At 45.4% G+C, this 22,320-nt stretch overlaps 1 protein-coding gene across 4 annotated transcripts in view; it reads right to left on the bottom strand.

The window, feature by feature from the left end:
- The window catches only part of RAB11FIP1 (RAB11 family interacting protein 1), a 34,574-nt gene that overhangs the window by 10,444 nt on the left and 1,810 nt on the right, over nucleotides 1-22,320 (bottom strand). Inside the window, exons 1-5 of one of the 4 annotated variants that reach the window (XM_042934890.1) lie at nucleotides 13,836-14,009; nucleotides 8,708-9,150; nucleotides 4,461-5,265; nucleotides 1,097-2,971; nucleotides 210-318 (exon numbers count right to left, since the gene is read on the bottom strand). In XM_042934890.1, the coding sequence (XP_042790824.1) occupies nucleotides 210-318; nucleotides 1,097-2,971; nucleotides 4,461-5,265; nucleotides 8,708-9,077 (3,159 nt within the window). In that variant the 5' untranslated portion in view covers nucleotides 9,078-9,150; nucleotides 13,836-14,009. Of the gene's footprint in view, nucleotides 1-209; nucleotides 319-1,096; nucleotides 2,972-4,460; nucleotides 5,266-8,707; nucleotides 9,151-13,835; nucleotides 14,010-22,320 lie in introns of those variants that run through there. The other 3 variants (XM_042934892.1, XM_042934889.1, XM_042934893.1) reach the window with 3 other exon arrangements.

The raw sequence follows: 22,320 nt of genomic DNA, 5'->3' as shown, positions 1-22,320 counted from the left end.
GAGAGAGAGTACGAGCAGGAGAGGAACAGAGAGAGGCAGGCACAGAATTGGAAGCAGGCTCCCGGCTCTGAGCTGAGCTGTCAGCACGGAGCCCAATGCGGGGCTTGAACTCACGGAGCGTGAGATCACGACCTGAGCTGAAGTCAGGCGCTTAACCGAAGGAGCCACCCAGGCACCCCTAGCATGCCTATTTCTTGGATAAAGCATACCTTCATCATGGCTTCGTTGATCATGTTCTCACTGATGATGGTGGCAGTGCCCAAGCTGGAATTAACAATCTTGGGGGCTGCTGCGTTCATTGGCTTCACGGGATGAAGTCTAAAGAGAAGGGGATAGGATCCTTAGACCTTTCTGTAATGACAAAACTGAGAAACTGTCCATCTCACAGATGGCAGTCAGCAAGACAGACAAGGGGACAGAGTGGTGATACACTGTGTTCACACCCCCAATCCAACACACGCCAATGTTCCTGTGGAAATGAAAGCAGTCAGCACAAGGCAGCCACAGGGTCAACAAAGCCCACCCACCTGACAGCCAGGGGTCCTGACATTCTCGCGAGACCCTTGGTCTCCTGATCATTGTCAGAAGAACATTAAAGACGGTCTCTTACTTTTGAGACAACGACAGCCTCAGATTGCACCATGTGAGTCCCTACAGAGCCTGCTGCTCCTCAACAGTAAAGGAAGAGTTCAGAACAAATACGCCCGCTTCACATCGGCCAGTGCTTAACGCAAGCTTTCAACCCTGCTAGGTTCCACCACTCTGTCTCCGTTGGCTTCTGATACTAGGAAGATGCTGGTCACGAGACATCTCTGCAGTCTGAGAGCCCCAAATCTGACTATGCTGAACTATTCCAAAACTGGCTTTGAAGCCTGTCACTATGTCCTCCCTACAAACGTAGGAGTGTCTAGGGGAGGGATTCCCACCGCAGGGGGAGACCCTTTGAAAACAGCCCCTACCAGCCAAATGCACAGTATGTACCATCAAGATATCTGTGTGGTTAGAAAGCCAGAACCTCGGCAGGCAAAAAGCAAAGGGCAGGGTGGGCAGGGTGGGGGACATCGCTCACGTGGAAACAACCTTTCCCGACTCTCACCTGTGCTTGGCTGACCCCGTTCCCGTGCTCGGCTGAGCTGAGACTGGATGTGTCTCTGAGGGTGAGACCCAGGCCTGAAGAAGCGGCTTCCTCTTGCCAGAATTGTCCACCTTACCAGCAGGGCCCTCTGCTGTTGCTTTTTTTTGAGATTCTGCTGTACTGGTGTGGTGCGTGTCAGCGTGTGGGTAGCTAGGAAAAGAGTGCGGAACAGGAAAGGTCTCAGAAAAGGAGGGGCTGGGTACAGGAGAATCCAGGGCCGCTTCAGGACACTGGCTTGGCCCCCCATTTCCTGGCAACTCTTCCTTCTCGCCACCACCAGGACCTGACCGCTGTTTATCCGAGCGTGAACTCTTGTCATGATCTGGTTTATGAATTCCCAAAGCTGTGGTCAGGAAGCTGTGGTCCGAAGAAGAAGCTGTAACGGGTGCTTTGGGCGCCTTCGACTGGGGGTCGTGCAGGCTCTCGGTGGGCGCCACCCACCCAACCGCCTGGCCTCTCGGCCCCTTTCCCATCTCAGGACAGGCAGGTGACACGCTCAAGGAAGAAGGCCCGGCTTCCGGGGCTGCCACCCGGGCCGTCTCTCCATCTCCGTCATCTTCAACCTGATCCACTCTTTCATCATCCGATGCCACTTCGGGGATGGAAGGAAGGGTTAAGCCCAGGTCAGCCAGGACTGGAGAGCTAACACCTGGGGCAGAGGGAAGGCCGCCCAGGGAGTCGGACAATAAGCCTTCGTGATCACTGGCTTTGCTCTGATTCTCGGCCATGAGCAGATGGTCTCCCTCGACCCCACAGAGGGGAAGGTCTTGCCCCGAGCTTGCTTCACTCACAGGGCCTTCTGAGAAACTCTCCTTGCAGGGGAGGGCAAGGGGATCAGCCGTGGAAGCTAGCGCACCCTGACTGGCCGCTTCCCTCTTGGAGTCCTCTGTGTGGACAGACCCGGCAGGCTCCCCATCTGACCCATTTCCAGCCGTGGCTCCTTCCTGTGGCGGCTCCTGGGGGTTCCCTTCATCCTCCTCCTCCGACCCGGGGAACTTCTCTAACTCCTCCTCCGTAAAGAGCTGCTCAGAAAATGACACCCGCTTCTTGATTTTCTTTCGGCCCTCATGGACATTCTCCTCGTGCGTCTGCATCGCACAGCCAAGAGTGGGGGATGATTCTGCCATCTGAAGAGGGGACACTGCTTCTGGAACCGCAGAAGCCGTTCTGCCGTCCTTCACTCTGTTCTCCCCACAAGACCCACATGGACTTGCGACGTCTGTGTCTTCCCCCATCGGAGGCTTCCCAGCTGGGCTTTCAATCTCGCCACTTGGGGGTGAAAGGGCGAATGTCATTTCTTGGGTCCCTTGAGATGAAGGGACAGAGGTTTGTTCTGAGGGGGGCAACCTCAGAACTTCTTGTGGCTCGGTCTCAGGCTGCTTCGGGAGAGACTTTGCTGAGTCATTACTGACGGTGTTCTCCGGGCCTACCTCACTGGTCTTCCTCGGAGAATCTTCTGGCCCTTTCCTCACTGGAGTGGGTAGCTGTTTAGAAAGTGACCCCGAGGCACAAGAAACAGTCTTTGGAACTTGTGTTAAACTCTCCTTTTGCAATTCTGCTTTAAGGAGTAAGGATGGTTCTTCAGGACCGGCCTGGCCCTTGTCTGTGGAAGGCCAGTTTTCAACCGGCGTGGATGTGGAAATGGGGGCCGCTATGGGAGATGAGAAAGAGAAGAAGACAGAAGGAGATTCAGAGGACAGTGTCTCTGAGCCATGACCCGGTTTAGAAAGGACAGGTGTCTGGCCAGAACTGGAAAGAAGAGCGGAAAAAAAGAGAGGAGACTCAGGGGAAGAAGGAAGCCTGGCTGTGGGTTGAGCCTCTGGAGACACTTCCAGTCTGCAAAAAGGACAAAATAAAATCTGCAGGTCAGTTGCAGATGCATCAGAAGAGGCAAAAAAAAAAAAACCCAAAAACATGTAAAAATAAAGTTGATCCAAAGGGGAGAGCTTTTTTATACTTGGGGCAGTATCTTAAGGAGTTAAAGAAGGAGGGAGCATCTGGGTGGGTCAGCTGGTTAAGCATCTGACTTCTGGTTTTGGCTTAGGTCATGACTTCATGGTTTGTGAATTTGAGCCCCGCATCAGGCTCCTTGCTGACAGTGTGGAGCTGGCTTGGGATTCTCTCTCTCCCTCTCTCTTTGCCCCTCCCTTGCTCTCTCTCTCCCTCTCCCTCTCTTGAAAATAAATAAGTGAACTTTAAAAAAAAAAAAAAAAGTTAAGGAAGAAACAACAACAAAAAGAAGTTAAGGAAGAAACACGAATTATTTAACACATAAAAGGGACATTTTTTAAAACATTTTTTAAAAATGTTTATTCATTTTTGAGAGAGAGAGAGTGCGCGAGCGTGCAGGGGAGGGGCAGAGAAAGGGGCTGGAGGGAGGATCGGAAGCAGGCTCCGAGCTGACAGCACAGAACCCAACACGGGGCTCAAACCCATGAACTGTGAGATCACGACCTGAGCCAAAGTCGGACACTCAACCGACTGAGCCACCCAGGTGCCCCATAAAAGGGACACTTTGATCACCAAGCACACCTGCCACACAAGGGCTGTTGCCACAGAAAGAGAAAGCTCCAGGTAAAGCAACAGTTTACAGTGTCTTTTGGTGATAAACAAAAAGCATCTAAAAAGTTCAAAGCAGTCCAAGAGGCACCTCAAGGCAACAGGCACAAATTTTGAAGAGGAATGGCCTGCGTGTATGTGTCTGTGTGTCTGAAATCAAAGTAAGCAGAATCTCAAAAAAAGTCTCCCCCACCCCAGACCACAGAAATACTGTTTGTGCGAACGTGAATCATGCTGAAAGCAGAAAGTTCCCGACGCACCACCCCCCCCCCCACCGGGCTCCTGCCACGAGAGGCACCCTAAACACTCTGAGAACTCAAGGGTGGATCAAGGGTCTCTGGTGCCAGCAGACCAGAGCCAAAGTGCAAGGAGGAGAGATAACATCTGCCTCAAATGGAAATATGTGGTAAGAACTTTAAATACACACATGTTCTGCGCATAACCACAACCCCAATCTGGTATTCCCAACTTGCAATACTCAGAATCTGCTACACCCTGCGGCAGTCCATCGGGGTCTGAACGTCCTACTGAGATGGGCAGACCACACATGGTGGCCGTGGCTTTGGGCCGGGACGCATCACTGCCGTCTGTGCAGGGCGGGCCAGGCAGGCAGGCCGGGCTGGTCGAAAACCACTTAGACTATCAAATGCTTGCCACACACAGGGACCGCCATAGAATGACGAGCAAGAGGTGCTGTAACGGTAGACCCCGCTGATTACAACGAGCAGTGAGGGGCAGGCCCTGCATGAGAAGGAACAAGACTCACCGAGGCTTGACAGCTTTGGTCTGCAGAGCCCTTACAGAGGGAGCAGGTGGTGTAGGTTCAGACTTGGGCTCTCGGTCAGCTTCCGGTTCTGTGATCTGCACGTCCTCAAAGGGATTCAGGGATTTACCGCGTCCGGAGACAACAGCTGTAGTATCCTTCTCGGATCTTTCTACTAGGTCTCCGTCAGGCCCCGCCTGGTCCCCCCTCGGTGTGACTTCCATAAGCGTGCCTTCCTTCTCCTTTCCTGGGACCGTAGGGGGGCTTCCGCCTTCACTGCCCTTAGCCGCATCCTTCTTTCCTGTCACCAGAGACAGCAAAGAGGACTTCTTGTTCTCCTGCTTCTTGCTCTCCTTGGTTTCTTTTGCCGCCTCCAAGCTCACTGGAGCCGTGTTCTCCTGAATGTCCCCACTGATCTGTGGCCGGTAGGATGGCAGAGACATAGATTTCAGAGAGTCTTTTGTGGAAGACTCAGAGAACTGTCTGTCGGAAGACACCGCCCCAACGTCCCCAGGCTCCTTCCAGGACCGAGTGGCCAGGTTTTCGGTGGAGGAGAACAAATGCTTCTTCCTGAAGCCCTGGGGGGACGGGGAAGAAGAAGGGGTGCTGTCCTTGGTCTCACTCTTGGCTTCTGGCTGCTCCACATAAACATGGTTCCCGTTGATACAGACATTAGAGCGAGAAAGGAAGTCATTCTTAGACCGAAGGCCACCAAGAAAGGGGAGTCCTCCTTCCTTCTTGGGAAGGTTGAAATTGATCTGGTTCAGTTGCTTAGGATGTGCACTCTCTGTTCTCTTGGGAGACAGGACTATGGGAAGAAAAGCAAAGATCCAAAGGAAACAAGATGTTAAACGAGTGGTTCACAACTGGAAGGGGGTCCGTCTCTCCACGTCTGAATACATTTTTGGTAAACCGCCATCAGGTGTGTTACTGGCATCTAGCAGGTAGAGGTCAGGGTTGCTGCTAAAGATCCTACAGCACAGGGGGCAGCCCCACAACAAAGAATTATCTGGCCCAAACTACCAATAGTGCTGGGATTGAGAAGCCCTGCATTAAACCAATGCGAAGGGCAGAATCTGGCCAACAGTAACGATTTGGTCATTGAAATTGAAGTTCAAAACACACATTTAATTCACAGTTAAAGGAACCGAATTCCTCAACTTTCATGAAGGATGTAGCCCATGAAGGTTACGCACATCAAGAGGACCTCAATAAATACCTCATGAATAAATGAAATATCAGAATTACTCTAAGGTTGCATGATTTTACCCTTAATTAGAAAAAAAAAAAAAAAAACCCGGATGCATACATTTTGTTAATTCCAAAAGCTTATATTAATGTATATCAGTTACAGAGCCAGACTGATTTAGAAAAGAATTTATGCATTCTTAGAAACCAGAGTGCTTAGAAATAGAGAAGATGACATGATACTATACATGGAAAATCCGATAGACTCCACCAAAAGTCTGCTAGAACTGATACATGAATTCAGCAAAGTTGCAGGATACAAAATCAATGTACAGAAATCAGTTGCATTCTTATACACTAACAATGAAGCAACAGAAAGACAAATAAAGAAACTGATCCCATTCACAATTGCACCAAGAAGCATAAAATACCTAGGAATAAATCTAACCAAAGATGTAAAAGATCTGTATGCTGAAAACTATAGAAAGCTTATGAAGGTAATTGAAGAAGATATAAAGAAATGGAAAGACATTCCCTGCTCATGGATTGGAAGAATAAATATTGTCAAAATGTCAATACTACCCAAAGCTATCTACACATTCACTGCAATCCCAATCAAAATTGCACCAGCATTCTTCTCGAAACTAGAACAAGCAATCCTAAAATTCATATGGAACCACAAAAGGCCCCAAATAGCCAAAGTAATTTTGAAGAAGAAGACCAAAGCAGGAGGCATCACAATCCCAGACTTTAGCCTCTACTACAAAGCTGTAATCATCAAGACAGCATGGTATTGGCACAAAAACAGACATATAGACCAATGGAATAGAATAGAAACCCCAGAACTAGACCCACAAACGTATGACCAACTAATCTTTGACAAAGCAGGAAAGAACATCCAATGGAAAAAAGACAGTCTCTTTAACAAATGGTGCTGGGAGAACTGGACAGCAACATGCAGAAGGTTGAAACTAGACCACTTTCTCACACCATTCACAAAAACAAACTCAAAATGGATAAAGGACCTGAATGTGAGACAGGAAACCATCAAAACCCTAGAGGAGAAAGCAGGAAAAGACCTCTCTGACCTCAGCCGTAGCAATCTCTTACTCGGCACATCCCCAAAGGCAAGGGAATTAAAAGCAAAAATGAACTACTGGGACCTTATGAAGATAAAAAGCTTCTGCACAGCAAAGGAAACAACCAACAAAACTAAAAGGCAACCAACAGAATGGGAAAAGATATTTGCAAATGACATATCGGACAAAGGGCTAGTATCCAAAATCTATAAAGAGCTCACCAAACTCCACACCCGAAAAACAAATAACCCAGTGAAGAAATGGGCAGAAAACATGAATAGACACTTCTCTAAAGAAGACATCCGGATGGCCAACAGGCACATGAAAAGATGCTCAACATCGCTCCTCATTGGGGAAATACAAATCAAAACCACACTCAGATATCACCTCACGCCAGTCAGAGTGGCCAAAATGAACAAATCAGGAGACTATAGATGCTGGAGAGGATGTGGAGAAACGGGAACCCTCTTGCACTGTTGGTGGGAATGCAAATTGGTGCAGCCACTCTGGAAAACAGTGTGGAGGTTCCTCAGAAAATTACAAATAGACCTACCCTATGACCCAGCAATAGCATTGCTAGGAATTTACCCAAGGGATACAGGAGTACTGATGCATAGGGGCACTTGTACCCCAATGTTCATAGCAGCACTCTCAACAATAGCCAAATTATGGAAAGAGCCTAAATGTCCATCAACTGATGAATGGATAAAGAAATTGTGGTTTATATACACAATGGAGTACTACAGGGCAATGAGAAAGAACGAAATATGGCCCTTTGTAGCAACGTGGATGGAACTGGAGAGTGTGATGCTAAGTGAAATAAGCCATACAGAGAAAGACAGATACCATATGGTTTCACTCTTATGTGGATCCTGAGAAACTTAACAGAAACCCATGGGGGAGGGAAAGGAAAAAAAAAAAAAAAGAGGTTAGAGTGGGAGAGAGCCAAAGCATAAGAGACTCTTAAAAACTGAAAACAAACTGAGGGTTGATGGGGGGTGGGAGGGAGGGGAGGGTGGGTGATGGGTATTGAGGAGGGCACCTGTTGGGATGAGCACTGGGTGCTGTACGGAAACCAATTTGACAATAAATTTCATATACTGAAAAAAAAAAGAAAAGAAACCAGAGTGCTTAGGATGAGCACTGGGTGTTGTACGGAAACCAATTTGACAATAAATTTCATATACTGAAAAAAAAAAAGAAAAGAAACCAGAGTGCTTAGGATGAGCACTGGGTGTTGTATGGAAACCAATTTGACAATAAATTTCATATATTGAAAAAAAAAAAAGAAAAGAAACCAGAGTGCTTAGAAATAGAGAAGCCTTTCTTCTTATTTATTTATTTATTTACTTATTTATTTTGAGAGAGAAAGAGGGCGTGCATGCATGAACAAGCAGGGGAGAAGCAGAGACAGAGGGAGAGAGAGAGAATCCCAAGCAGGCTCTGCACTGTCAGCACAGAGCCCAATGCGGGACTCAATCCCACAATCCATGAGATTATGACCATGAGCCGAAATGAAGAGTCAGACACTTAACTAACTAAGCCACCCAAGCGGCCCAAGAAGCCTTTCTAACCAAGATCATCCATCATCATGACCATCATCACCATTTTAGTAACTGAGGAACTGAATTAAAATCTTTCTCCTAAGATTTGTTTCTTCTCTTTTTTTTTTTAAGTTTATTTATTTACTTAGAGAGAGAGAGAGCGTGAGTGAGGTGAGCGGGATCAGGGCAGAGAGAGACAGGGAGACAGAGAATCCCACGCAGGCTCCATGCTGTCAGCACAGAGCCCGATGCGGGGCTCGATCCCAGGAACCGTGAGATCATGACCTGAGGCAAAGTCAAGAACCAGATGCTGAACTGACTGAGCCACCCGGACACCACATTGTTTCTTCTCTCTTAAAGCAAAGTAGACTGAGAGACAGAGAGAGAGAGAGAGAGAGAGAGAGAGAGAGCGCCAAGTAAGGAGGAGGAGAAAACTCACCATCCGAGGCAGAGGAGGACTCATCCTCATTTTCATCATCCTCCCACCGGGACTGAAAGCCTCCAGGACGAAGCAGCACTTTGTCTGACTTTGAAGTAGGCAGGACAGACATGGACTGGGAAAGTGGTGTTTTCTGCAAATTTGACTTGGAAAACAAGGTCTTGATCTTCGACTTCTTTTTCTTGTCTTTTGAAGTGGACTCATCATCGCTGTCGGCGGAGGGTGTGATGCTGGGAATGACGGCTGAAGCAGTATCGGACGCGCTATCCTTATGCTTCCCCTTGATCTTGTCCTTCAGCTTCCCAAATGGATTCCGAGACTTGTCTTTCATGGAAAGGTCAAACATGCTGGCGGTCATGTTGTTTCTCATAAACTGGATGTCAACCTCAATTTCGCCTCGCTCTTTATCCTTCTTTCCTGGTTTCGATTTCAAGGTATACCACCTACAAGGAGAAAGGCTGAGAGGTTACCTTTGAATTGGGCCTAAAACAATGTTCACAATGTCCATTAACTTGGCCTCTCTTCTTCTCTGCTACTACCAACCTCTTACATAAATGCATTCTTGGGCTCTCTTTGGAGAGTAGAGGGTGGGGTGGGGAATGAAGGCAGAACCTGTAGTTTTATTTTTGAGAAGACATCCCGTAGGCAAAGATAGGATCTGATTCTGTACTGAACGTACAGTCACTTAAAATCTTTATTCGATAGCTATTTCTAAAAATAAAATAAATATAACAAACATTCCATCAAATCCTCTCCTAGGGCTGGTATTTGGCTTCAATAGGGGAAAGATGCAAAGATCATACACAAACAGAAGGCAAAATGGAAATTGACACATAAATCTCAGAAAAAAGGGCAAGGGTTTGTAGAACCATCCCTGCCGGGGAGTTGACAGAAAACACAGGACAGAATAAAAAAAAAATTGTTTTTCAAAAAGAGTGCAATAAGCTAGTCACGAGATGACAGATATGGTATGATTCGATTTCTATGAAGTACCTAGAGCAGTCCAATCCACAGAGTAGAACGGTGGCTGTCCAGGGCAGGGGCCAGAAGTGAATAAGAATTAGTCCTTAATGGGTACAGTCTCAGTTTCGGGAAATAAAAAAGTCTGGACAAGGACGGTTGGCGGTGGCACAACAGTGTGAATGTATTGGACCAAGCCGTACACTAAAAAACGGTTGGTAAATTTTGTTACGTATATTTTACCACGCTAAAAAAATAATAAGAATTAGAAGTGGAAAGGAGGCATTCTTCCCTAGCTTAATACTCCTAAAAAGAGAAGATTTCAAACATTATCCAAGTATTTCAATGGGTCATTTGCAAACTACTTCAAGACAGGGCAAGTATTGTATCAGTCCAACTCGACTGAAAGACAAACTTCAGAAAAAGAAATCTCCCCTTGGCATGTTCCATCTGGTGACCTCCAAGAAGGCGAGGCGGATCCGTGGCATGACCACTACAGAGCAAATAGGTCTGAATCCACGGTCCACCGACAGCCATCCCCGGCGTTACCGTACAAACTGAGAAACCGCATTTGGATGTTCTTTGGAGTGACCTACTTAAGAGCTGAGGGCCGTGGACGTAAAGGAAATGACGGGTTTGCTCAAAAGAACACAGTTTCCTCCTTCACTCTCAGCCTGTCTTGCTCGCAGGGCAGATCCCTACCCCACTACCTTAGCTCGTTTTACAACTGAGAGGAAAGGGGCAGAAGGAAGCAGAAACCTAACACTTAAATAGCATCTACAACATAACCTGGCACTGTGCACACTTAGGAACATCCTGGAATTAGTGTCCCAAGAATGACACACAGTAGACATTATACTCACTTTACAAAGACACTGAGGCTCACAAGTTAGGTGTTTCGTACAAGGTCTTACCACTGTTAAGGGGCATAGCCAGGATTCTGAATCAGTTCTGCATTTCTCCAAAGGTCCTATTCATTCTCTAACCCCAAGATTCCTGCTTTACACTCTTTGCTAACTCACCTCCCATGGGCCATGTTCACAACACACAGAGAGGAGATTCAAATTTAAATTCTTTCTAAATAAATAAACTTAAAAAAAAGGGGGGGGGCTGTGAGGGGTGCCTGGGTGGCTCAGTCGGTTAAGTGGCTGACTTTTGATTTTGGCTCAGGTCACGATCTCAAGGTTGTGAGACTGAACCCGTGTTGGGCTCTGTGCTGAGTGGTGAGTCTGCTTGGGATTCTCTCTCTCTAGGTGCCTCTGTCCCTCGCCAGCTCTCTCTCTTTCTCAAAACAAATAAATAAATAAATAAAACTTAAGAAAATAAATAAATTCTTTCTGAGGCAGGTTTAAGCTTCTCATTTAAAAGGCCCTACCATAAGAAAGAAAGTACCGAGGAAAAAAGTACTAAGAAATGTTCTAGGAAGAAAAGGGGGAAATCCCACCACAGTCACCACCAACCATAAATCATGAGATTACATATAGAGTCCAGTATACAAAGTCATCAAGAACAACTTAAACTTGGGGCGCCTGGGTGGCTTGGTCGGTTAAGCGTCCGACTTCGGCTCAGGTCACGATCTCACGGTCCGTGGGTTCAAGCCCCGTGTCGGGCTCTGTGCTGACAACTCAGAGCCTGGAGCCAGTTTCAGATTCTGTGTCTCCCTCTCTCTCTGCTCCTCCCCTGTTCATGCTCTGTCTCTCTCTGTCTCAAAAATAAATAAACGTTAAAAAAAAAAAATTAAAAAAAAAAAAAAAAGAACAACTTAAACTTGATTTTAAAAATACATCCAAAAATTGGAGAAAATGATATAAGCTACGATTCTGGACTTTTAGAGGAAATTTTTTATGGTTTTTAAAACCACAATCCACAGCTGGGGGGCCGGGGGGGGTGGGCAGGGCAGGGGAGACGCAAGGTGTTTATGGACAACCTCACCCCTGCCAGCCTAGTGTCTTCACAATATATTTTCCAAGACCTAGCCTGGAATAGCTTGCTTATTTGTCATTTAGATGTCCAGAGGATTATTTCTTTTTGTCATCTGCCCGTCATGCGGCTAAATGGTAGCCCTGGTGATGAAGGGTGGTTAGCTTTGGTAAATACCCACTGCAGGCACCTGAAAGGGGAAGTTGCTGAAGCTGAATGCAGAGGTTCAGATGACCACACCGGCCGCAAGAAGTTTGACCTCTTTGCCCACGGAAGCGGGGTCAGTCCGGCCTTCTCCCCAGCCTCCTCCACACAACTCGTACTGTTAGCCAAGCAGGGGATGCAAAGATGACCTTCAAAGCGTGCCATCGACAGTTCCTGGGACCAGCCCTCCTTTCCAAAAGTATCACCACCAGTCTGTTTACTTTGAGCGAAGCTACAACCGACTCTGGAATCCTCCCTGGGCACCTATGCCCAGGATCAGTCCCTGGGGAACTAAAGTGGGATCTGTTTGGGGAACTTCTAAAACCACTAGGAGGTGTGAATAGATGCTCCAGCAACTGTTCCTATCCTTTATTTTCACAGGCAAACCTCAAACCAAAGACCAGGTAGCCAAGAACAGCCACAGAGCTATTTAAGGATGTGAAAAGCAGACCGAATCACAGGTAAGCGTCCCATGCAAACGTTCAGAATTTTTAACAATCTGTGCTGGATTTGTTAAAGCTGGAAAAGAATACAGGAATTGTTCCGTCTAACAACATGACATTCAAACCACTTAAGCAAGGAATCTTTGGCACAAGGATAATTTTATAATAAATGAAAGCCATGATTCATAAATGTCTCTCACCCTAAGAAATCCCAAACCAGATATACGTTTGTGGGTTTCCGCATTCAAGCATCAATTTTATTTTAAGTGCTTTTTTATGCATTTGTTTTTTAGCTCACTTAATTCCAGCACCTCACGGAAGCAATTCTTGAATAACAAAGTCTCAGCAAAGCCACCCAGTGTAGGTAAGGTGGCAGTGTGGGTGTGTTCCAGCATTACCTTTCAGGTAGGCCCAGAAAGCTTGAATTATCTCAAAAATCAGGGCTGGGTTGATTTTCCTAGTCCAAAGGGCAGGGTACAGAAAGAAAGCCATAATCCCAAGGTACTGAGTTTGTTTTAAGCCCGTATTTCTGAAAAATTCCTGCAACCTATCAAGAAAAATCAAATGATCCCTTCTGTAATCAAATAATTATTTTAACTTATAATTAAAAATTCAATTCTTTGGAAATTAAAAGGATCTCTGAATACATAAAAAGTGATAGGAAACATAAAAAAAAACTATATTCGAAAGTAATAACAGGCATAGGGTAAAAATTCAAATCATACAAAATGGTACAAAATGAAAACTTCAATCTTCCCACCCCTCCATGCCCCTCAGTCAAGGGATGATGGTCCTGGGCACACAAAAACAAAAACGCCCATTATCCAAACAGGCTACCCTGCTATTTTAGAGTTTTGGGGGCTTTGGGGTTTTAGGCTTTTTTAATCGAACACAAGACAAGGCAAGAGCTAAAAATACAGAAAAATTCATTTATGTCTTCTATTGCCTGGGCGCGCATCGTCAAATCTTCTGGGCCTTTCAATAGTCATTTTGAGAAAAGCTAGAATTATCCAACCATGCCCAATTCTCAGGGCCAGTCTGCTTTCAGAACGCACCGAGTCTCACTCTGGGGCTCAAATACGTGGAAAGTTGATCACAGGGGGCCTTCCATCGGAATGCGGCAGGGTGAGGGGAGTACGGTTCCTACTCTTGGGAAATGAGAAGTCTCGCAGCAATGCAGGCTTTCGGGATTATCCTTGTAAAGGACTGGCCGGTATGTCTCAAAAATAACCTTTCTGCAGCTGAAACAAACATGTTTTTCCTTTGAAACATTCCGCAGGGCAGACACGTACAAAGAAATGATGACTTCAAAGATTCGCTTCCAATTTTTTTCTTACATAGCAGCCACTGGAAATACAAAATGAAAAGGCCAGATTCTGCCCTAAAAGGCATACCCTCCAGTGGGAAAGAGAGAGAGCTGGCTCACCAAACATCACAAAGTGCTCCATTAGAACCACTGTTGCCTTTTCTTTCTGACTTTGAAGCATGAGAAAATAATTAGACACGGAAAGAAATGCCTGCTAACGCATACAATTTCATCCCAAATAAGGGCTCTCACACACAAATAAGGTCCTCAGCAAAATTAAATACGAACCACCTACCTAGGGGCTCCAGCAAAACGAATTAATACTGCATACTTGTATTAGACACAGGAGGCTCCAGGGAAGGCAGGGAAAGAAAGACCACTATGGCTCTACGAGTCACTTCAACATTTTCATGTGCGTTAATTTCCAGGGCTCTCCGTCTGTGGGTCTGGTCTGGACTCAGGGTCAGTGGTAGACTGGCCCCCCGCCCCAACCTGTTCCCTGCAAAATCTCAACCGTGACTTATAGCATGAGTCATCTCCATGGTAACCAAGCATCATGACACAGGGGATTATGGCCTCAGGTGAGGGAAGAAGCAGGAAGAACAGAAAGGCACCTGATGTAGTGTTTGACACAGAGGACACTCTCAATCTTTCATAGATGAAGAATTTTTAAAAAGCAACTCATTCGTTGTCTTCCCCAGGGAATAAAAAGAAGGCTGCACATGTGGGGTTAGCAGTTGAGAACATCTGAATGGGGTTCTGAAAAGGAGTGATTCCATATGGGTGAAATGTCCAGACTCTTCTCCCGGTAGCCTAGAAGCAATGGAGAGCAAACAGGGACAGAAATGTTTATGGCCTATAAAACGTCTGTGGTGTTCCCTACACGGGCGAGGCAGTTTCACATGTTTTGTTACTGCCCTTTGTAGCTGGTCTTGATTACCTTACTCTGACTACAGAATGACCAATCGGCCAACCTTGCCTCCCTCAGTGACGCTTCCCCTCTGCCCATTGTTAACAACTTGGAAGAACTCCTGAGAGTGGCAAATGGCTCATTTTTTTACCCCAACCCCTAAAACAGCCATTCTAGCGGCACTGAAAGGCCACCTGTAGCCACCAAACTCCATCCTGAAAACTGGTAAGTGGTGTGCTAAAGGAGGCAGAACAGAAAAAGCAGGTTGAAAACGCCCTGGGTCCCTTCCTTATTATTTGCTCTACAGAAATTCTCTTAGAAAGTGAGCACAACAAGTTACAGAGAACTTTTTGTTAATTTTTTTTAATGGGCTTACTTTCATGCTAATGTGACCATTATCCCTTTTTACATATCTTCTTGAAGTGTTTTTCCTGTACATTTTAACAACCACTAGCTGAGACACTTCAGGCAAGTTACTTAACCTCTCTGTGGCTCAGGTTCCTCTGACACAGGGCTGAAAGCACCTAATTCACAAGGATGCTAATGAAGATTAAGGGACTTAATATATGTAGTGCCTGGCACTTAATAAGCATTCAATAAGTATTAGCTATAATCCTTACTTGGTTGTAACCAGAGTTTACATGTGATTTTATTTTTATAGCGTGTGGTGCGTTCTTGCCCTACAGTCTTCATACCCACCATTTCTAGTGGCTGTATGATATCCCGCCAAATGCGTCTATACCGTGGTTTACCCCCGCAGATAGTTCTCAGAAGGGAATTTAAGATCTCAACATTTCTGACTGGCTCTGCCCCTAGATAACCAAACCTATCCAACAAACACAAACAATAAAGATCTGCATTTGAAGGGAGGAGGAAATGGCTCAGTTACAAAGTAAGTCTGTATTACGCAATCTCCAAAATTAAAAAGTATGCGAGAGTCTTTTAAAACACCAGTCAGTGTGTATTTTCTGTAACTTACTGAGAGATGTAACGATCCTCAGATCAAACCCTTCAGGGTTTCTACACAGCAGACAAGACCCAGGGCTTCCAAACTACTGCAGGGATATGCTGAGATGGCGTGACTGAAGTATAAGGATCAAGACATGTTTTCTAAGTTGAAATCACTCAATGCTAGACTCCTTATAGGTGAAGACTATAAGAAATAGCAAGTATCGGTATTTTAAGATTCTCTACAAATTAGAAAAACATCAACTCGTTTTTAAACATGGAAGTGCACCCCTCCTGTATTCATTTACTTGCCGTTTTTTTTTTTTTTTACTTGATCATATCTCAAAAAGCCACAAATGTTAATATTCTACCATCAGATCAGGTATCTCGCCTCTTGCCCAATTGGTCCGTCAAAGAACAATGTCGCGGCAACCACAGGGTCCTTTATTATTCATGCAAAGAGACTTGGGACAAACATGCAATGGTTTTTGTTCACCTTCTAAGGACCAGGACAAAAGGAAACAAATACACTCTAGCATAAGGGATCCAACAGTCCACTCCCCACCCCACAAACAGGTTCACACTCTTTCTATGAGAGTTCCTGGCAAGAAAGCAGAGTGTCTATGATTTATCGTGTAATCAGCTAAGTCCCAAGAAAGAGGAGGAGGGGAACCCACATTTTAAAATCCTGTTTTAACAACAAATGACTAGCAAAAATGCAAAGTTCCATTAGCATAAAAGGAAAACCCCAGTTTTGGTGCTAGAAGAGGCAACACCCTTGAAGAAATATCCCGGGACCCAGCGTGCTGCCTGGTGCCCTCCACACAGGACATCCATTCTTCATGATCACAAGAGGCCTTTTCAGACCAGGCTTTCTGGAAGCCTGAATTGTTCCACCTAGGTTAGCCAAGTCCTTTCTCATAAAAGAGTGTTTAAAAGGTGAAGCGTACAGCAGCCACACCTCTAGAAACATTTTTCTGGGATTTCTTATAAATGCCTCCCCTCTACTCCATTCAAAGCCCAGCATTCAGGAAAGGACACTTAATTAGTGCTGCCTTTTTTCTCTCTGCAGGCACATTCCTAAATGTGTCCCTCAGGGACACCCTGGAGACTAAAATCCTCGCTTTTTCTCTAACAGAAGATCTACAGCCTTCTCTCTGCAGGAAAGGAATTTCTCATCTCATTAGTGGCTAACTGCAGCTCCCTCGCCAAAGGCATCATTAGCAGAAGGGAACCTGCTTCCCTGGTGTTAAGAAAAGGCAACCGACAAGCCACAGCCCAAACTAAGAAACTGAAAGAGCAGAGCTTTGACCTCATACCTCCGGCACCCCTGGTCTTTGATCCACTGGGCTAATTCTAAGATTAAACAGTTTTCCGTGTCCACGCAGGCAAACAACCGCCCGCTCTGTGCCTACAGGGACCTCAACCATTCACTTACTCACACAGATGTTACGAGCTCCTGCGTTGGGTCACACAACAAAGAACAAGACCAAAGTGGTCCGGGGCCAAGGGAAAGGCAGGCAGAGTCAGACTTGGTCTCCTAAGCCACAGCTCGGGCGCAAGATCTGACCCAGGACACCTTAAGAGGAGAAGCTCTCACTGCCAAGTCTTTTCCCAAACAAATATCTTGGCAGTGGACCGATTTTCTTCAAAAGCCAATACAAGGGTCCCGGTGTTGATTTTGTTGGAATTCAAAGGCCCAGAGATTTAGAGATCTGCACAAGACCCAGAACCAAAGGTCACACAAGGAACTGCTCTGAGATGAAAATAAAGCCCAAAATGACCTCCTATCACTTTCTCCATTAGCCTAGGGCTTCATCCTTCTGGAATTAGCCAGGGCTGGCGTCTCCAAAGTGTAGAGTGAGGAGCACAGTTTTCTAGGATGTATGGCAACTAAAATTGTACTATTTTTAATAGATACCTAAGATTACTGTTAAGGGCGAAAAGGGTAAGGTCAGCAAACCTATATCAGAGTGGGTGACATTTTAATAAGCACATGTATTGCTTTCCATGTAATTATAACATTTTTTGGTTAATCGCTACAATTAAAATGACATATCAAATACTATTCATAAAAACCTCCCTCCGATGGTAGTTACAGAACTACAATAGAGGTCTTTGTAACCAAAAGGAAGTTTAAGCACAACAAAAAAGGCACAAGACTCTCCTGTACGCTCACCTTCCCTAATGTGAAAAACATGTAAATGGTTAGCTTACTAGAGTTTTATTTTTCACTTATAGGTTTCTTTTTCCTAATGTTATGTACTATTTTCCCTTTTTTAGTCCTACATTCCTTGAAGCAGTGACCTCATCAGCTGTGTTAGAGCGCACCAGTGAGATTTTACCAGCTACATACACTATTACAAAACAAAGACTCGGCCTGTTTTAAAACTGTAAATACTTGGAGACACACATATACACACCCTGGTTTCCACCCTGGTTTCAATGGTGTTTCCTACTAATTCCTTCCAACAGGAGACTCAACTCACAGGTGTCACTGCCCAAAGCTGTCTTTGTAATGGTGACCTCACTCTGCTGGGGAAAGAAGACACCATCACTTCCTGGTTCATTTTCAACAGCAAGCTCTCTTTATTTTATTAGTTCATTCTTATCACTTCCTCTTCTCTCCCCCCACCCACATCCAATCTATCACAAATCAGGCCAACTACACTTCCAAAATATCTCTGAAATCCACCACCTCTGTCCACCTCCATGGCCATCACCCAAGTGCAAGCCACCACCACTGGTGGCCTAGATTACTGTAACAGCCTCCCATTTTGTCTATCCAATTCCAGGCTAGGTCTGCTTTGAATCCATTCTCCACCCAACAGCCACAGTGGTTTTTGACAACGTGGATCACAACACCCTTTGCTTTTAATACTCCGTGACTTCTCGCTGCTTTTAAATAAAACCCTGCCTTCCTCTTCAGCCTCCATCTATACAATCCCTCCAGCTTCCCAGGTGTTCCAGCCTCAGGGCCTTTGTGCAGGCTGTTCCCTCTGCCTCGGGCCCTTTTCCTCTACTTGTCACCAGAAAAATCTCTTTGTACTTCAGGTTTCTGCCTCAGAGAAGCATCCCCTTCTTTAAGCCATGTCCTTCCTGTTCTTTCCTCTTATGATACCCTGTTCTCTTCCTCCACAGTACTTATCATAATCCATGATTATTTATTTATGTGTTCATTTGCCTAACGTCTGTCTCCCCCACAAGGCTCTGAACTTCCTGAAAGCAAGGATCGTGTCTGTTTTGGTCACTATTGTTTACACCCCAGTGCTTGGCACCTAGAAGGTATTAAAATACATTTACTAAAAATACAAGCATGAGATCTTGCCATCTGCCACAACATGGGTGGACCTAGAGGGTATTATGCTAAGTGAAATAAGTCAGACTGAGAAAAACAAATACATATGAGTTCACTTCTATGTGGAATCTAAAAACCGGAACAAATGGCAGAAACAGGCCCATAAATACAGTGAGAACAAAGTGGTGGCTGCTAGAAGGGAGGGGGTGGCAATGGGCAAAAGGGGTAAAGGGGAGTGGGAGATACAGGCTTCCAGGTGTGAAAGGCATCGGTCACAGCCGTGAACGTGCAGCATAGGGAACAGTCGGTGGTACTCTAACAGCACTGCATTGACGGATGGTGGTGAGTATAGGACAGCGTATAGCACTGTCGAATCACTATGGTATACACCTGAAACTAACGTAGTATTGTGGGTCAACTATACTTCAGTAAAAAAAAAAAAAAAAAAAAAAGTACTAAAAATATGGACTTTAAAGACAAAATAAAGGGGCGGGGGGCGGTTGGAACTTTCCCCAAGCTAACTAAATATCTTATAAATGAAGTCGTAACCAAACAATACCATGAGCTCCCAGGTGGCTCAGTCAAGTAAGCGTCCGGCTCCTGGTTTCGGCTCAGGTCATGATCTCACAGTTCTTGAGTTCAAGCCCTCAGTCTGGCTCTGCACTGACAGCCCAGAGCCTGCTTGGGATTTCTCTCTCCCCTTCCCGGGCTTTCTCTCTTTCTTTCTCTCTCTCTCTCTCCCCCCCCCCCCCTTCTCTCTCTCTGTCCCCCGCCCCTCAAAAAATAATAATAAACAAATAATACCATGAGGAACATGAGGGAGCATCTTTCCCATCACCGGAACAATGACTCTCCCCTTCTTAGTCATTTCATTCCATGGCTACAACCAGGTTGGGGTTACTTGTCCCAGAGCTGACAGACAACTCTGTCTCAAGCACTGAGCTGTCAGTTTCCTACACTGGAGTAGGAGGGGACTGTGAGAGGCAGGAGGGTTTCCAGAAAGGCCCAATGTTACCTTTAAGGGGAATCCCAAGAAAGGAAAAATTTAATCAGTAACACTGCTCCAATTTTCCAATCGGTTACAAAAAAACCTAACTGCACTTAGGAAACTTAACAGTATAAGCACAAACACTGACTGCTTTTTTTTTTCTTAACGTTTATTTATTTACAAGAGAGAGCAGCAGAGGGGCAGAGAGAGAGGGAGACAGAGGATCTGAAGCAGGCTCTGTGCTGACAGTTCGGGGCTTGAAACCATGAACCGTGAGAGCGTGACCTGAGCCAAAGTCGGACTTTTAACCAACTGAGCCAACCAGGTACCCCTGACAGCTTATTATTTATCTCTCTGGTCAATTAAATCATTTCTCCACATCCAACTCTCCCAGGAAAACAACCATTGAGCCTTTATTTCTTTTTAATAACCCGGATTTCCTCTGGCAACTTATTATAGCAGCTTACTACACTTATAGTTCTTCAAAATCTCAAATCTTTCATGTGCAACCAAACTCCCTCTTGCATCTTCAAGAGACATAAGAAAATGACTCTCCATCACTCACTCTCCCTTCACAGCTGGAAGACTATTACAGTATTAAGTGTCATGATATTTAGTTACACAATGGCCTTTCAGTCACTAGCCTGAATGGATGTTTATTTTAATCTGTTTTTAACAGATTATTTCCCCCAAATTTTGTTGCTCTTAGTATCCTAAAAAGGTTCCCCCCCACCCTTCTGGCCTCTCAGCTTCAGGTCCGTTTTATGAGCGTGAGACTTAACTGGTTCCCATTTCACCAAGGCCCAACTGTGACCCCAGGTCTTTAATAAGTGCAAAAGAAACACATTTCAATTTCTTCTTCTTTTTTTAAATATTTTTTAATGTTTATTCATTTTTGAGAGAGAGAGAGAGAGAGAGAGCGAGCATGAGTGGGGTAGGAGCAGAGAGAGAGGGAGACACAGAATCCGAAGCAGGCTCCAGGCTCTGAGCTGTCAGCACAGAACCTGACGCGGGGCTCAAACCCACAAAACGTGAGATCATGACCTGAGCCAAAGTCAGATGCCCAACTGACTGAGCCACCCAGGTGCCCCCATTTCAATTTCTTCTTAGCAAAAGGGGCCACACACTATTCCCTATTAGAAGTATCCTACCTCTATGTCAGTCTCCACTTGGTATTTTAAAGATGTGTGTCATCACACTAAATTTGAGGTCCCCCAAATTTGAGTCATGAAAAACATATTTTCTGAACTCCAAACATATGATGGATGAGGGCTTATCAAGAGAACAAAGGGAAGTATGAGCACAGTTAACTCTTAACGTCTTGAGTTTCTGGACCCGTGACAAAAGTCATACTCTAAATAGCAGCAATTCTTCTTTGCTAGAGATTAACACACATGCATGCACACGCACGTGCGCACACACACACACACACACACACCTGGAAACCAAAATTGAACTTATGTTTTGTTTCCAGTTTTTATTTTATTTTTTAAAAAATTCTGTTTTAATGTTTATTTATTTTTGAGACCGAGACAGAAACAGAGCATGAGCAGGCGAGGGGCAGAGAGAAAGGGAGACACAGAACCGAAACAGGCTCTAGGCTCTGAGCTGTCAGCCCAGAGCCCGACACAGGGCTCGAACTCACGCACTGTGACATCATGACCCAGCCGAAGTCGGACGCTTAACAAACCGAGCCACCCAGGCGCCCCTGTTTTTGGTTTTTAATGTCTAAGGTGTAGTCAAACCATTAATAACTAGTTCAAATGATTTTCCTAGCCCAACCAGTTTCCTTCTGGTAAACTTCCACCTCTCTCGGTATGCATCACTCTCCACATGTCAGCCATCTTGAGCACCCAAGTGATGTACCAAGGCATCAGAGAAGCTCGGTTTCACTAGGTTCCCTAGCACCCTGGAAAGTCCCAGGAAGTGGCAGATGGAAAGCTTGCAATTTCACCTACTGCTGATGGGGCAAAGACTTCCTTTGCAGTTACAAAAAAAAAAAAAAAAAAAATACACATCAACTAAGCATCATTTTCCTACAAAGTTGATACTGCGACTAAGTGGTAATCAGCTCCTACAGTAGACAGGAGGAACCATCTAGGTTTAGGATTACACTGGAGAGAATGACAGAAAGGAAGATGTAGACCTCTGAACACTTTCTGAAATAGGGAATTTAAGGAGGTTTTCATTCCTCACAAAGCAGTAACAGAACCTTCTGAGCCTATACCCAGGCCCCATTAATCCAGGAACCTGGAAACATCTTATAAACATCAATTAAGCCGGTAACAAGCTCCACGTATAAATAGGGAAACTTGGGTGTTTAGAGATCGAGTCGCTTGAAGCCTAACAATGAGTCAGGACCAGAGTGGGCACCCGACCCAGGAATCTGGAACCCTCATCTCTGGCAGGGACATGTGATCTATCCTTCAAGGGAATAAAATGTTCCAACAGAAACAGACGGCAGAAACAGATGATAATATCCACACATCTTGGGATGGGACAAGACAAAGGACAGCCAATGGCACCCAGTTGAAGCCAGAAAGGAAGCCAACCCAAGGCCCCAAATGTCATTTAATCAAATGGAAAATTAGCATTGCTTCAGCACCTCCTTAGCAAAGACACTGCTCACCTTCTGG

The sequence above is a fragment of the Panthera leo genome, chromosome B1 (genome assembly GCF_018350215.1).
Source record: "Panthera leo isolate Ple1 chromosome B1, P.leo_Ple1_pat1.1, whole genome shotgun sequence".
Classification (NCBI taxonomy): domain Eukaryota; kingdom Metazoa; phylum Chordata; class Mammalia; order Carnivora; family Felidae; genus Panthera; species Panthera leo.
The sequence above is the reverse complement of the archived record's forward strand: the minus strand, read 5'-3'. Positions and strand labels throughout refer to the sequence as shown.